The 17,453-nt window shown below is 44.6% G+C and overlaps 1 protein-coding gene across 1 annotated transcript in view; it reads right to left on the bottom strand.

Annotated features, from left to right (window-relative positions):
- PITRM1 (pitrilysin metallopeptidase 1) overlaps nt 1–17,453 on the bottom strand; it is a 92,734-nt gene that overhangs the window by 21,410 nt on the left and 53,871 nt on the right. The window contains exons 16-20 of the mRNA XM_088462711.1: nt 13,048–13,177; nt 5,290–5,410; nt 4,959–5,035; nt 2,981–3,146; nt 2,195–2,295 (exon numbers count right to left, since the gene is read on the bottom strand). Of these exons, the coding sequence (XP_088318837.1) occupies nt 2,195–2,295; nt 2,981–3,146; nt 4,959–5,035; nt 5,290–5,410; nt 13,048–13,177 (595 nt within the window). The remainder of the gene's footprint in view (nt 1–2,194; nt 2,296–2,980; nt 3,147–4,958; nt 5,036–5,289; nt 5,411–13,047; nt 13,178–17,453) is intronic.

The following is a 17,453-nucleotide window of genomic DNA, read 5'->3' as shown; positions in this document are numbered from 1 at the left end:
ATCTTTCAGGCATGTCAGATTTTCCTTCAGATATGAACGACTGAACGATTTTTAAATCGTTATTGCTCAGATATGAAGGAAAAATCTGACCGTGTGCATGCACCATAAGAAATTGATTAAAGAAAAGAAATGAAAAAAAATAAAATAAACAACCCTAACTAAACAATATACAAGCATAAAACCAAACTTTTAAGATTCATATTTTTTTACAAAACCACACTCCTCCAGACCCAGCAGCAGCGTGGAGCAGTCATCAGCTGGCTTTCAAATTAGCCCAGTAAGCAGTCAGCAGGCACCTGACCAGGAGGCTCCACCCACCAGCTTCTGGGAGTGGGGGCTCCAGATCTCCTGCAGGTATGCTGCAAGTTACTTCAGCTCTGTGTTCCCCTGGGAGAAAACCCAGAGGTCTGATAGAACACTCTAGTTCCTACACCAATGCCCATATCGCCGCTCAACCAGCAACGCTGCACTCTGTGCAGCCATTTACCCAGCTGTAGGTACCTGGAAAGAGGACGCCGATGTAACTGGTAGTGGAGGCCTACCTCAGGAATACTCTAACAGGGCCCCAAGCACCAGCAGCCGCGGTGACCCTCTTCTGGAGCGGGATGCCGGTAACCGGCACTAGTATAATGCTGGTTTCTACCTAGTCTGATCCCATAAAGGGATCAGACACCTAACAAGTAAGGAATAGTCTTGAAATAAAAATAAAATCCTAAAATCTATTATTTCGTACCTCTCCTGCAGGCACTAAAAAATTAACTGAGGAACTAGGGGAAGGGGAGGGAATATAGGGGAGGGGGAGTTTTAGCCATTAACTATTTTAGTGCCTACTCCTCTGCCTCCCCTTTATATCCCAGCGTCAGTGTTACCCACATTAGGATTAAAGAGGAATGGCATTTAAAGTGCATTAAAGTGTAATGGTACTTTGCCAGGGATGCTTAATACAATAGATAAGATTTCCTCAAGGAGAATACCACAACTCTATGTGAGACATTGCACCACTAAGGTAAAATTCCTCAAAGCACTAACTTCCACAGGACCAACAACAAACACCACAGAAATACCCCCACACAAAGCAAGAATGTTCTATGTATAATGCCTTTTTTTAAACATATAGATGTGAACAATTCTTGTGTACAGTCAACATTGAACCTACCAGTATGTTATGTTTGCAATTTGTTCCCTCAATGAAGCCACCGTAGCATTGGTTAAGTTGAAGTGGGAGAGGGGTTATTTCACTACCTCATCTGGTACATAGAAGACAACTATGATGCCTTATCCTAGTATAACAGATCCAGAAAATTATATCCTTTAGCAATTTTATACATGGTTGGAACATGCATTCATAACCACGTAATATAGCCACTTGGTTACTTCAGTACACTAGTCACTCTACAGATGGATACAAATGCAGCTGAAAGACATGGCTTCTCCACACTGTCTGCACTGCTGTATGCATTATAGAAATCTCGCAGTTAGACTGCATCCTCCCCCTCCCCCTTAAAGTACCAAAATATAAATTTTAATCTACTGATTTCTATTTGTACAGATGAAAACCTTGAAATAATGTAATAAGATGCATAAGTATTTTAGAGTACTTTCTTATACCTCTTTAATACCGTGGGTCTGAACCAGGTCAATGTACACAGTTTCAAGCCGTGCCACAGCAGCTCATACCCCTATCCCACAGCACATCGGACTCGGGGTATTCCCCGTTCACATTACACCCGAGTCTGCCCTGCATGTCACTCCCTTGAGGCGGGCCTCTGCATCCACAGCCAATCAGTAGCTTTTAAACGTAACCCAGGTCGAATAACCAGCGTCCCCACTTTCAGACTGCAGCTTACCTGGGTCGGTTCTGGGAATAACCCAGGACTTTGGAAACACAAACCAGGTTGACCCTTTCACACTAAACTAGGACCTGGTTGCCCCGGCATTACCTTGGGTTAGAGGCTCGATGTGAAAGGTGTAGTATTGAGCAGTCATTCAATGTTCTCGCACGAAGACACAGCAACATTGTATTCTGCATAAATAATATCTCCAAACGTATTATATGTACACCCATGCTGCAGCTCAAGGTGTGCCCTGGCAGAGCCTCAGATGGCCTACACAGTTCAGTGTCTGGCGCGGAAATCTCCTATAATGTGACGGCTTCACCATTCAACCAAACAAATCAGTACACACACACAATTACCTTATGCTGTCACTCAGTAGTAGGTACTTCCGAATACGTGATAACTTCCGTAATATTGGACCCAAATCAGACATCTCTGCAATCCTTTTCATCATTCTGACCTGATGTAAATGTTAGAAAATACCATTCAACAGAAGTTGTCAGCACTCAAAAGTAAAATAAGTAAACTGTCAAAGCTGTAACAAAACAGCTACAGACACAGTATATACATTAACATGATATTCACATACACACACAACTAAATCACTTTGGGATATTGTCCACCAAGTGCATTTGAGGGTGGACATTAATTTATTTTCTTTGCAGGTACCTCATTGAACGAGAGTCGGCGTACTCTGCAGAAGTCACATCAAGCACTAACCGCTTACCAACTCTTTCTCCTAAAATAACGCTCGGTTTATTTTCATTTATGGCTTCAACTATTCATTACAATCTGCCTTTACTACATGTGGCACATTTGTGTGCTTTGTTTTTATATTGAGCAAAATGTGTCTTGAAATGTGCTTTCCCACTTAAGTGCAACATGCGTCCCATTAAAATTATACTGGGAGGAGACCAGGTCTTTGCCAGCTCTGAGCTAGTGCAAAATGTTATATCTTATTTATTTGTGGATTAAAATCGGCAAAGCAAGGGAAGGCACTATAATGTACCCTCTCTGAAAAAACTAAGCCTGCCCTGTACTTAGAACGATATGTTTATTGCTAGCTATAAATAACCTCAATAGTAGAAAACACAATACTCTGTTGCAAGGTAGGGAATTCCATTGCTGAGGTTTAAGTGGATTACCTGATCCATTCCATGGAAGAGCTCATGAACTTCGCCTGCAGGGGTCAGTGTTCTACCTGCACGTACTGCGGCGTAAAGGTGTCCAGAATGCGGAATACCATTAGACATCTCTTGTGCAATCATTCGCACTAAAACCTGTAACCGTTCCTTATCATCAAAGTGAGGACTATAGAAAAATGAATAAAATATTCAATTATATGCTTTACTGCATTACTGGTTTTTTATCACATCCAAGAGTGTAAGAGTATACAATAAGTTAGATGCAAAAGTGTAAATACTGGAATAAAAACATGAAATATGGGATTGCTAGTAAATCAACCAAGTAGTGATCAGTCTACTTAGTTTAAAGGTCATCCATGTTGATATGCTAAAAACTCCAAACATCTCCTTTAAGTAATACTACATTCTGTAATATGGCCAGTTATTAAGCAATAGCTAAGTTGGCAGATGCTACTTGGGGCAAAGTTCCCACCTCCTCTAGCAACTATGAAATGCTGATTGATCAAGCCCCCCCCCCCCCATAAGTGCTAAACGCATATAGATCATAGGAGGGTTTTACATGCGGGTGGGACCTGATAGCAGATGTAATAACCAGAGAAAAGGTGAGTTTAGTGAGGAAGTATATGTGGCCCCAGAGATGGCTGTGCACATTAGTCTCTGCATCAGTTATTAAACTGCACCATATATGGATGTACATACAGCTTTACACTATTATTCTTTCATAGTTACACCTTTGTATTTCAAAATATGGGGCAGGTTATATATAGAGTAGGTGAAGTTGGTTATTGTTGGCAACAAATAAAGGATAACAAGAAGACAAGAATTAATTAGCTGTGCTTCTTTTCCATGGTCATATTTGAGAGATTAGGTGGGGTATTCAATATGGGAGCGAAAAGTCCGTGCTGGACTTTTCGCTCCACATCGGAGATTTTCCAGGGATAAAGTATCGGGCGCGCGCCCGCTTTATCCCCGTATTCAATATAAAAGCTACGAAAACGGGAACCTGCGAAGTGGGATCTGCAAAAAAATACGAAATTTTCCTGGAATAAATTGTAGGACCGCCCTAAAGCTGTAAAAACATGGGGGATCACTATGGGTACCCGTTTTAGCCTGCAAATGAAAGTCGGGGTTTTAAATAGCGGCTGCAGGTCTTTTTTTCCCCCGACATTGAAGAAGTGATGCAGAAGAGCACTTAGGTTATTTTTTTCGTTTTTTTAAGTGGTACCAAGTCTTTATTTAAAAATTCTGCAAATATGCACCTGCCGCTAATAACCTATTCTAGAATACACCTGCCGCATACTTGCAGAATAGCCCTGAATCTATTTCCCTATTTTTAAACACTTTTTTCCCATTTTTTTTTTCACCCCAAATTTTGGGGTGTCCCTATTTTTTTATTTAAACTTTTTGACACAGTTTATTTTAAAATGACATTCCCAGGGATGCAGGCTATTTTTTTAAGACTGCACCCCTAAACCCCAATTCTGCACTTTTTTTCTCCACCTATTCAGTGGTGAAAAGTTATCCCCGTTTTTTTTTTCCGAACCTGCGAAAAGTCTTTGAAATTGAATACGGTGTAAAACCAAAACCAGCAAAAATGACGTCATCGGTGCGAAATTATCGCAAAAAATGACTTTTCGCTACATATTGAATACCCCTGTAAGCCTATAGAAGGCAACTCCTCTATTTCCCTTCTAGTTTAATCTGGATCGATCAATTAACATAACAAGGAGTGCAGGGCTGCATGCGACAGATGTAGGGCCATCACATGAAAATGGTGAAGACAAGCGTACTGAGTTAGGGAGTGTAGAGAGCACTAATAGCACAGAGTAGTGATGCGAGGCAATTACCGCGATGCTGCCAGAAAACTGATTCAAACAACAAGAAAATTTATTTTGAAAAAAGAAATGACAAACTTTGAGTCCTTGCTTGCATCCTTTTAAAAAGTGTACTTAAAGAAAATTGCTCTTTAATGACATACCTGTTAAATATTTCACTCCATAGATTCATCATGTCAGGCATATTTCTGTCTAGGCATATTGATGAAAAGAGCACACCCTAGCGTAGAGGTAGAGGTGAGGGGGGAGAAAATAAAAAAAAGTTACACAATGTGAATTAAAAAATTTTCACAGTAGAATAACTTAAAGAGCAATCACAGAATGTTAAGTACTCTCACTCGACCAAATACAATTCAAAGTGATTGTGATTCATTATTACACCAGGACACTGCAGCAGTAGCATTACAGATTGCTGTCATTTTTACAAAATAAGTGGTGCCCCCATAGTCTATTTGCACTGTGCGGACTTTTCACCTGTTCATAAGTGTCCATATTGGAGTCATCTGGTACAATGTGTGGACAGACAGACATCCCTCCAGTTGTCAGTTCTATCTGTTGTGCTTGTTCTCTGTAATTATAAACACCACAACCCATCCTGCCGAACGGGAGAGAGAGAAAATAGTAATTAAAGAATAAAACCTTTCAACAAGAATGTTTTCACAAGAGAAAAACAGGCAAGTTATGGTAAAACTTACCTTGGTTAATAGGGTCCACAGGGAGACATTGGGGTGTAGGTGGGACCTGAAGGACCGGAAACCAATAGCAAAGCTTTTCAATTCCAGGATGTTCCAGTCCTTCCCCCTATTCCCCTTCCAAAGCCTGAGGGCACTTCAGTTTTGTTAACAAGCCCAAGGCAGTAGCAGGATAGGAAAGAAGGAAGACTGGTACACTGAGGAGTCACTCTCACGCAGAGAAGGAAACAAGTGACCAGGAGAAGACACCCATAGAAGCTAGGAGCATCAGGGCGAGTGCCCTGTAGACCCTATGGACTTTGAAGAAAGAGTTAAACAAGGTAAGTTTTACCATAACTCTCCTTTTCTTCAAGGTCCATAGGGCTCCAAAGGGAGACATTGGGGATGTCCCAAAGCAGTTGTTCAAGGGTGGGAATGCTCCTGAGCCAATAGGATGCTTCCTTGGGCGTAAGCTTCTCCTGAGAGGCAAATGTATCAAAGGCATAAAACCTAAGAAAGGTGTGGACAGAAGACCAGGTGGCCGCCTTGCATAGCTGTTCAGCCACGCCGGGCTGCCCACGAGGGACCCACAGAGCGAGTAGAATGAGCAGATACTGAAGCCGGCACAGGAAGGCCAGTCTGCAAGTAAGCCTGTGAGATAGTCATGCAAATCCATCTGGCCAGAGTCTGTTAGCTGGCCATCCCTTCTTGTGGAATTCATATAGGACAAAGAGGGAGTTCGATTTCCTGATGGAAGTAGTGGGGTCCACGTAGATCTTCAGAGCACGGAACACATCCAACGAGGCCTCACCTGCCAAAAGGTCTGGTAAATTAAATGCCGGAACCACAATTTCCTCATTCAGGTGGAAGTGAGAAGCCACCTTGGGCAGGAAATCCGTGCATGTACGAAGACCAGCCCTGTCCTGATGAAATATTAAAAAGGGGGCGCGACATGAAAGCGCCTCTAAATCCGATAGCCTACGGTCAGATGCTATAGCCAGAAGAAAGTCTTCAAAGTGAGCCACGGATTCCAGGAGTTCGAATGGAGGTTCCTGAAGTGCTTGGAGCACCACTGACAAATCCCATGGACCCACAGGATGGACAAAGGGAGGTTGTATACGCAGAACACCTTGCATGAAGGTGTGAACATCCGGTATAGTAGCAATTCTGCGCTGAAACCAGATAGACAAAACAGAGACGTGCACTTTCAGAGATGCTACACTGAGGCCTAGATCCAGTCCAGCCTGAAGAAAGGCAAGAATTCGAGAAACCTTAAAAACTTGCACGTCATAATTTCTAGGAGCACACCATTGGAAATATGTATGCCATATTCTGTGGTAAATCCTGGCTGAGGCCAGTTTACGTGCTCTGAGCATGATCTGGACCACAGTGCTGGAGAAACCCTTAGCCGTTATGAGGGGTCTCAAGAGCTAAGTCTTTATAAACATACGGGCTAGGTAAGAATGTAGACATGGATCCTGATACAACAGGTCTGCTCGTAGAGGAAGTTGAAGAGGAACGTCTATGGAGTCTTAGAAGAGGCGAGTACCAATGACGTCTGGGCCAAGCCGTAGCTATTAAAAGGACTGTGTTTCTGAATTTCCGAAGCACTTGAGAAAGTAGGGATATTGGAGGGAAGAGATATGCCAACTGGAAAGTCCATGTCACCGACAAGGCATCTACGAAGGCCGCGTCTGAGTCCTTTGTTCTTGCTCCGTAAACTGGAAGTTTGTTGTTGTGTCTTGAGGCGATGAGATCCACTTCCCAGGAAAGACCCCATTTGTTAACTAGAAGCTGAAAGACTTCTGGATGTAGAGACAATTCTCCTACATGCACATGTGATGGCTGGGGAAATCCGCTACCAATTGAGAATCTCCGGGATGAACACTGCGGAGAAGACTGGGAGATTGCGTTTGGCCCATGTGAGAATGCGGGACACTTCTGTCATTGTCGACTGACTTCGTGTGCCCCCTTAGTGACTGAGGTAGACTCCAGCCGTGGCGTTCTGAGACTGTACTTGTACTGGCCTTTTCTTCAAAATATTCTGAGCCAGAGTGAGAGCTCTGTAGATGGCTCGAAGTTCAAGGATGTTTATTGGTAACACTGCCTCTACTGGGTACCATCGGCCCTGGAAAGAGTGCTGGCTAGTTACTGCACCCCACCCTCGGGGGCTTGCGTCCATGGTGAGGAGAGCCCAGATCCAAATGAGATGACCCTTGTTCAAATGGGAAGTCTGTAGCCACCAGGCTAGGGACAGGCGAACCTCTGGGGAGAGGCTCCTCGTCTGGGATTTGAGCAGATGGGGTAGCCCGTTCCACCTGGAGAGGATCAGGTGTTGTAAGGGCCTGGAGTGAATCTGGGCGAACTCCACCATGTCGAAGGTGGACACCATTGATCCCAAGGCCTGCATTGCAGAGTGAATTGTCACTCAGCGATTGGTGAAGCAGTCTGTGCTGGATTGCTGAACTCTTGTCCACAGTTAGGAAGATTCTCTGAACGAGAGTCCAGGAGGGCTCCCAAATGTACCGTCCTTTGAGAGGGAGCTAGGGAAGATTTTTTGCAGTTTATCAGCCAACCGTGCATTTAAAGAAAGGCAATGGTTACCTGTAGATGGTGGTGAAGAATCTCTGGGGAGCTGGCCAACAGCAAGAGATCGTCCAAGTATGGGAGCAGTCTCATACCTTGACGACGGAGAGGCCGCCATAACTGCCATGATCTTGGTAAAGACCCGGTGGGGCGTTGAAAGGCCGACCGGCAGAGTCTGAAATTGGTAATTTGCTGTAGTATAGCAAACCGGAGATATTGTTGATGAGAAGGCACTGTAGATACATGTAGGTAAGCATCCTGAATGTCTAAAAACACCATAAAATCCCCAGGCTCCATAGCTAGGATAATGGAATGGGGGGTTTCCATACGAAACCTGGGCACCCTGATAAACTTGTTCAGAGATTTGAGGTTGAGGATTGGCCGATGAGACTTGTTGGGCTTCTGAACTAAGAAAAAGGTAGAATAGCAGCCCTTGCCTCGTTTTGAGGAGGGGACCTGAATTATTACTCCTGTATTCAGTAAGACTGAAAGGCTTTTTGGAGCAGCAGGGCCTTGGTTGGGTCCGATGGAGGTCCTGTGCAAAAGAAACGCTGGGGAGGGGGGTTGCCTCAGGAATGAGAGGGCGTATCCATGGGAGACCACTTCCCTTACCCAGGCATCTGATGTGGTTTGATGCCAAACAAGGGCGAATCGAAGAAGTCGGCTTCCCACCCCCTGGTAACTGACCGCCCAGTCAGGCTGCAGGCTTGTCCCCAGACTTGGCAGGTGGACATCTAGTAGCTCAGGCCTGTTTGGCCATAGGCTTGGTTGATGTCTGCTGTCATGGAAAAGACTGACCCTTGGCCTTTCCTTGAGGGCAAAAGGAAGGAAAGCATGACGTCTGAGGCTTTGTATTATATGCAGAGGGCAGGAATGCTGTCTTGTTAGCCGCCAAAGTAGTCACAATTTTAACCAATTCTTGACCAAATAGGTTGTCTCCTGCATAAGACAGAGACTCTAGAGCACGTTTTGATTCTGAATCTGCTTTCCAGGAACATAGCCAAAGAATACGGCGGGCTACCGAAGTGGCAGATATCCTGGAGGCCAGGAGAGCCGTATCCATAGCTGTTTCACATAACTAGGAGGCTGCATCTCTAATGTGAAATATGTAGGACAGCTGTTCCCTCAAAACATCAGGGGGAAAAGTCTCTGCTAGAGCCTCTGCTCAACTCTCAATGGCTTTTGCCACCCAGGCCATAGCCCTGGCAGGAGGAGTAATAGCTCCTGTAAGAGAGTATATAGATTTATGACAAGCTTCTATATGTCTATCTGTAGTCTCCTTCAAGGAGGTTGTAGAATGAATGGGTAAGGAGGATTTTTTTTAACCAGACGTGTTACATGAAAATCCACTGCTGGGGGAAATTCCCATTTAGTACAATCAGCAGCTGGAAGAGGGTAAAGGAATTGAACAGTTTTGGAATTTGAAACCTTTTACTGGACATATTCCAAGCTTCACGCATGTGATCAGATAGCTGGTCAAACTCTGGTAAAACAACCTTTTGTTGCTTAAAAAGTGTGTGTGTTTTCTTAGGAGCGGGTTCATCCTCTTCTATTTGTAGAATAGTTTTAACAGCTCTCACAAGAGCAGGTAAATTTAGTTTAGAGGGTGGCTCCTCGTCTCCTGAGACGGAGTCAGATTGAGAGAGATCTGTGTCTTCTGCCTCCCCAGATATCATCTCAGAATCAGTTAACTGTGTGGATTGGGAAAATATCATAGTACATTTAATAGGCTTAGTAGGTAAAGGCTTCTCTTTTTGCAGCATTTACTGAAAAACCGTAGAGGTATTAGCCAAACTCTGTACTGAGGTAGACAGTACGTCTACCCATGGGGGAGGCAAAGGATTTGCAGGTAGTACCTGCTGTGGCCATCCCATAGGGAGATCCCACGGGGACTGCAACGTGGTCCGCAAGTTTTGTCCAGCATTTGTGAAAAAGGCAGCCCAGGGTGGGTCCTAAGGGAGAGATACCGGGGCTGATGGGCCTGGGGCTGTGTAACAATACAGCGACCATCCTGAATGAGGTCCTCTGTGGCTAAGCCAGCAGAGTAGGACTTACAAGACACCAGAGTAGGAGCAGCAGCATCAGGCTGCTTGTTATTCTTTCCTCTGCCAGCTATAGCCACAATAATAACAAAATACACAGTATGATACAGTGCAGTGAACACCCTGGATAATATGGCACAGCGTAGTGTGCAACCGCGTTATAAAGTATGCGATAGCACTCACAGGTATCTGGGAAATGTGAGGTACAATGAACCCCCTATACCATAGTATGTCAGGGTATAGTAGAATAAAGGGAAAGGTATAAGCTGTACAGTACAAAAAGTAGAGAATAGCACTAGCACAAGTCACATACCAATGCAGAAATACATTACATGTTTACAATGGACACTAAAATCAACTAAAAAGACCACAGTGGCTGGTAGGATAGAGCGCTGTATGACCTGGCCCATAGGAGAGGTATACAGGGAGACTGGACCCAGCGTTCCCGGAAACCAGCTTGCAGAAAGTGTCTGCCGCACATCTCTGTGGGGGGGGGGGGGGGGGGGTGAGGGAGGAGCAGCCCAGGGAACACCAAGACCGCAGTGGAATGGCGCTCTGGACTGGGGGAGGGGCTGCAGGGAGAGCGCCTTCTCCCCGGGCCTCCTTACATATGCCCTGCGCCAGTATGTTATATGCCCCGGTGGTCTAGTGGAGTCAGGGGCGCACCAGTGGCCACATCAGCACCTCCAGAAACCGGCGGCAAGACTGCGCAACAATGCGGGTCCCCGCCTTACCTGTCCCCTGAATTCTAGGCTGCAGTCTGGGGTCCGAGGAGCCTGCTAGCTAGTGCACCTCGAAGCGCCGCCGGGTGTACCTAGCACAGGCTTGGAGTCACGGCGCCTCGGAGGGGTGATGGGGCGGTAGCACAGACGTCCAGAGGACAGCCTGGTGCTGCTCGCCTGTATAGTAAAAAGATAGAAATAAATTAAATCATAAAATAAAAGCTTGGGCTGCTTAATGCAGCCCCCTGTTATAATGGTGATCGAGCTCCTGCCGGACACCAACGAAACTGAAGAGCCCTCAGGCTGTGGGGGACCGGAGCATCCAGGGATTGAAAAGCTTTGCTTTTGGAATCTGGTCCTCCAGGTCACACCTACACCCCAATGTCTTTCTGTGGAGCCTGAAAAAGAAAAACAGAACATTCACATGAATGGACACAGAATGGGCAGTCATCCAAGGCTTCATTCCGCAATTAGTTACAACCAGATCTGGCAGTTACAGCTAAGTTCTGGAGTTAAGCAGTGCGCTAAACACAAATTGGTTTTGCACCATTGTGCTTGGATGGTCCTCCCGCACTTTAAAATGCACCACTACTCTCAGGAGATACCACCAAGCAGTGTTCTATGTTGCACGGAGAGCTGGAAAAACCTTTTTCCTCCTGGATAGGCTTGGTTGTTTCCACGTCGTCTCATGAACAGTTCGTGTATATAAAGCACAATTGTTCTATGAATTGATAGAATCTGGTCCCTTTGGCAATTTACTAGATATGCTCTGGATTTAGTCATCCCATTGTTAATTATAATGTTGTTATCTTGTGGGTGCCCCCGTCGACACCTACCATAATGCTGTCACCTGCTGTTCACTGCAGTGATTGTCTGTCTTTCTCCACTGCAATCTCTTAGATTTTAAAGGGCTTCAATACTAACAGCCTATTACAAATACCCCTTTGGGAGTTGGAAACTGCTCTGCTTGTTTATTTTCTGTTTTATTACATGTTTAAGTGGTGGATTCACAAATGTGATTTTTAGTATATTGGTATCAATTAGCCTTTACCTACAGGATATGTGTGTTTGCACAGCTCTTTTCTCTTCCTTTTTGTTAGTTTTAAGAAGTTGGCAATGCCCCATTAGAAAAATTCCCACCTGGAAAGTAACAATAAGCCACCCGCCAATGTGATGCCTGATGGTGCAGAAGAACGATATATCGGGTGGTCGGTACACACTGCACGATCTGGTGAAAGACAGATATGACCCATCCCCAATATATCGTTTACCGAAGATGGTTAAGGGATGCCGGTGCTCGGGAACCCCGAGGTCAGAATCCTGACAGGGTTAGGATACTGACACCTGTCAGTCGGTATCATAACCTTCCCCCTCTCCCTACCCTAACCATAACCCCTCCCTCCTCGGTGCATGAACCTAACCTCCCCCACTAGTGCCTAAACCTAACCTCCCCCTCCCCTCCCCCTGAAACTAACCCTCCCCTCTAATGCCTAACCCTAAGCCACCTCCTAACCTCGCTACTTACCTTCAGGATGCCGGTGTTGGGATCCCAGCACCACCATTCAGCAACCCGCGGTTGGGATATTGTTCCCCGACACAATTGACCTTGCAGGCGTCGGCTGCTGGGTAGATACACTGGCCGTGCATGCAGGGCGATGGAACAACCCTGATGAACGACCCGCAGGAGCGCGCACAGTGAGCACACACTAGACAATGTGCCCGATCCACGGGATCAAACGGCATATAGCCTAGTGTCTACACGGCATAAGACAACCAAACAATTCATAGTAGCACCTAATGTATTAATAACATGCCTCAATTTCCACATCAAGATTACTTTGAAAAGCCTACCCTCTTTGTCTTTAGATCAGAAGAAATGCAGCCGCTACACTGCAGGACTCTTCTTACCAAGTACTGCACTGTAGTAAGACTGGTCAAACACAACTCAGGCTAAACACATTACACAACACAGGATACGCCAAGAGGAGCCCTGTATGTAGCAGATGGAGACCATTTGCTACATATAGGTCCTAAAGATCAGAAGAAGAACTTTGCAGGAACATATTTTGCAGGGATTTACTTGTCCGTTAAATATAGATTGCAACATGGTTACTGAGAAAGAAATTGGAGGTGAATAGAAGAAAGAAAGATGGTATTATAAAAAGATAACAACCGTCCAGAATAGAGCATCATATACAATAAACCACTTACTTGGTGACAACACTGCAGAACAGGGGCACATATGGCTTCAGCTCTTCGGGAAGTGTATTTAGGCTTGAGACTGCTCGGAAATACACCATGCCATTTGTTGGCTGTGCGCAGTACTGAACAGGAACATCACCTATAGCATACAAACAGTGTTTAATACATTAAGATCTGTGTATTGTTCAAAACATTTTGTCAGCCTCTAAACAGTTTAAAGAGAAAGAAAACTAAACAATAAATATAAAGAAAGTAGCTCTTTCATAAAAAATAAAATGTAAAGGCCATCTTGGACAGGATTTCTATATTGCAGTACAGATATTATATACTTTAAACTACAGCTCATAGCAACTCTATTGTACGACTGGAGTGCTGCTAAGTGTGGGAGAACTGTAAAAATAACAACATCTATGCTATAAATGTATCTTACACTACCAAACACTGGGTCTAATTCAAGTTTATATACAACTCAAATGTATGGCGATCTGCATATGTATAGAATCTTTACTGCACATGTGCAAATCAGTGTTTCTGACAACAGTCGCAGTGCCCTCTAAACCACAGTATTATGGACAACCTACGTCCTATTTGGGGGGAGGGGAAGGGTCGATGATGGCAGCGTCTCTGAAAACAGGAGCGAGTCATTACCATTTTCTTGGCGTTCCGAGGCCAGTGGCCGCAACTTAAGACGCCTCCTGCAGCATTTGAATATTGTAGCACAGCCGCTGCGTACAAAGATATAGCGGCTGTGCTACACTGTTCAAATGTAGCTATACACGCAATGTGATCAAGGGCCTCCTGAAGCAAGGCGGTAGTGCGGGACTGCTCAGAGTAATACCCATCATGGCGTGTCACTTGATTGTGCCATCTAACTCACAGAAATGTGCTCCATCTGTAGGAAGTGTTATACAAGTCTTTTACTGTGAACAAAATGAATAAGACATTTGCCTTTGTTCCTACCTTCCCACATTTTATTTGCTGAGAACATAAAAATGGAATTTTTGTACTTCCTGTTAAATCAGTGAAACAAAAAGAGCAACGGACCAAAAAATCAGCCTCCACAAAGAACGCCTTACCAAGCAGTGCAGTCACTTCACTGAAAAAACAGGATTTTGGTACTTACCGATAAATCCCTTTCTCCGATTCCACAGGGGACACTGGAGTTCAAGACAGTGGGGTATAGACGGTGGTAGAGCAGAGCCCGGCACTTTAAAAAATTCTGAAGTGTGACTGGCTCCTCCCCCTCTATGCCCCATCAGCCCCAGTTTTAAGAACTGAGCCCGAGACGAGACGGTAAGGAGAAGACCACAGAAAGGAACAATACCGACTGAAGGAGAACAGAGGAACCCACTGCAGGGAACACATGCAGTCACACAACTAGATAAGGACCCAACAAAACGGCAGGAACGCAGCGCTGGGCGGGCGTCCAGTGTCCCCTGTGGAATCGGAGAAAGGGATTTATCGGTAAGTACCAAAATCCTGTTTTCTCCTTCATCCACTAGGGGACACTGGAGTTCAAGACAGTGAGGACGTCCCAAAGCCAACCTCCCGGGTGGGAAGCGCGGAGAACTTGCCGACCTTTCGGCCAACCGAAACAGGGACAGCCCAAGACTGGAGGCATGTCGTAGAGCCAGGAGACAATCAGAGCTCCTTGCTGAACAGTCACAGACATTCCACAACTTACAGCGTAAATTCAATGGAATACAGCTAGAGAGTAGCCGCAGATGAGAAGCATCAGAACACCGTAAGCTCAGCCAAAAACAGACCAAGCAAGACCGCTGGGAGCAGAAAACCCCAACTAGAATCCATAGAATGGCAGTAACATGAGAACAAAACTCGAGAAAACCGTACCAGCGACAACTACAGGAAGCTGCAACAGTCTCAGACAGCAGAATCCCAGCACTGCGGGACATCAATCATATAGATAAAAGTATAATGATACCAATATACAGAGACGGAGCTGAACCCGTCCACAGACTCCTAACCAGGCAAACAAGGAGGCAAGAGTCACGACCTAACAGTCGCCCTGAACCATTCTCGAGGTCCAACTACTAAAGGGTTGGTAACCAGTGGAAGGTTTAGACCATAGAAGTTGTCAACGAGTGGCGATCCCACTGGGCATGAGGCGGATACGAGAGGATTGAGACTACAATTCCTTCCAGTGGGTCAGACGGCAGTACCACCCCTCCTGTCAAACAGCAGACAACTTCCTACATGATGGTAGAGTGTAATCAGTACCAACTACTGGCCTGAACATAGTATGAAAACACCCAGGATACCCTTAGCAGAAAAAGAGCACGGATGCCACCTCCACCCAGGGAGAGTTACCAATATAGGGAAGTATCCCATCCGCAAGGCTAAAGCACTAGGACAACTATGAAGGTACCATTCAGGTACCTGTCAGTGTGCTGAATTTATCAACAGATACTGAACAGGAAACAAACCAGGCCCCCTTGTATGGAACATAGATACTGTCACACTTTATAGTAAAAATGTGCATTAGCCCATAGATGCGCTTCAGTCTATAAACCCAACAGATTCCAGTAGAATAGGGTCACAAATCTCAATGTTACAACTATGCACCTACACACCAGGAAAGCTCTAAAGTGTACAGCCAACTGATTTAAAAGAACTGAAGGCTGCTAGGACAGCAGCTAGGGTGCGTAAGAGAGAATAACAGCTATGTCAGGATGCATGAAAAGGAAGCATCTTCCGAGGCATTAGTGGGGTAAGCCCGCTTACCTGTGAGCGACCAGAAGCCCTCTGGACGCTATGTAGAATGTCACTGACCTTATTCATCTCACAGCAACCCGCCACGACAGGTACAGAGAGTAGCCTCAGTGGGCAAAGATCAATGCTCTACAGCACGGACTTCAGTCTGGAGATGCTGCAGAAGAAAATACTGTAGAAACTAGCAAATTGTTAGTGGAGACAAGAAGGCCATACAACAGGACGCTATACCTGAGCCTGTTCCATTAGGGATATGTATCCATATAGAGATTACACATACCCCAAAAACGGTCTGCTAGTGTATCCTTACATTAACACTTATAATGGTGAAGTGTGTATTACGCCCACAATCTGATACAACCCAGGCCAGACCCTGCCTATATCGGCGGGTGGCCCTAGGTCTCATGTAAATTAACTAAATAAGCCATGAGGATGGAATAGATCCTGGATTTTTCTATGTACTGATAGGAAATGTACCCAAGGAACCTTCAGATACCCATTTTATTGAGATATGCGACAAGACAATAATATAAAGTACCAGAATCGATACTGGGAAAGGTACCTGTACATAGACATAGAATGCGTTAATTATCCCAAGTAAGAAGAGATATATATGTAGTGATAACGCCAGTCAGGGCCAAAGACAGATTTCTCCAATTATTAGGAAAATTCATACAAGGAACGGGAATATATCAGTATATATACACATACACACACATAAACATAGCTGCATGAAAAGGCAAACTCTTTGAAAGGAAGAGTTAGTACCGACATAGTAAGTCAGTTGTCAAACTCCTGCACCAGGAGATCAGCACGCTACATACATATACATATATACACACACACACACATATATCCCGCAATAGGAGATCAGCATGCTATATCTATATATACACACACTGCATTCCTAGTGTCTTACAAGTTGGTTACTAAGTGCGCCCTAGAGTGTAGTTGTAATTAATAGGTCCCCCGAAGTGGACGCCGTAGATATAGACTGATGGAAACAGGACTATAACCCGAGGCGGGTGTAAGTACATATCCTTATATACATGTGTGGACATACAGGAAGGCCCCAGGACATGTATAGAGTCCATACTAGAAGCAATGCCGTAGGAGCCTGTGACTATCCTATGTAAGCTGCAGAACATGACTCTAGTCTATAGAGCCACCATATAATATGTATGGATATAACAGACAGCTTCTGGTAAACCCTGGCAGCTTTCCAGACGTGGAATAATATGTACCTTAATGATTGTGGAAGTATAGGCATACCTACACATATCCATAATTATATACACACACACCACCCAATCCCTAGGGAGAGATGGTGTAAGCGGAGTTATAGAACAAACTACCGGATCATGAGAGTCCAGCCTCTCATCGCAGCATCCTCTTTAAATATGCTAGGTATCAGACATAAAACTGAGAAGAACATATCCTACCCCTGCTTTAATGGTAAGGATAAGAAGCTATATATATATATATATATATATATATATATATATATATATATATATATATATATATATATATATATATATATATATATATATATATACACACACACACATATACACAAATCCCCACATGCCTACGCGTACCTACATACAAGATTAGTAGGTGACGATATAATTTGAAAAATATAACATGGGCAATAGTTAGAGCCATGGAAGGAACTGAGCCCC

Source organism: Taudactylus pleione, unplaced genomic scaffold, assembly GCF_031769625.1.
Source record: "Taudactylus pleione unplaced genomic scaffold, aTauple2 ptg000053l, whole genome shotgun sequence".
NCBI classification, from domain to species: Eukaryota; Metazoa; Chordata; class Amphibia; order Anura; family Myobatrachidae; genus Taudactylus; species Taudactylus pleione.
The sequence above is the reverse complement of the archived record's forward strand: the minus strand, read 5'-3'. Positions and strand labels throughout refer to the sequence as shown.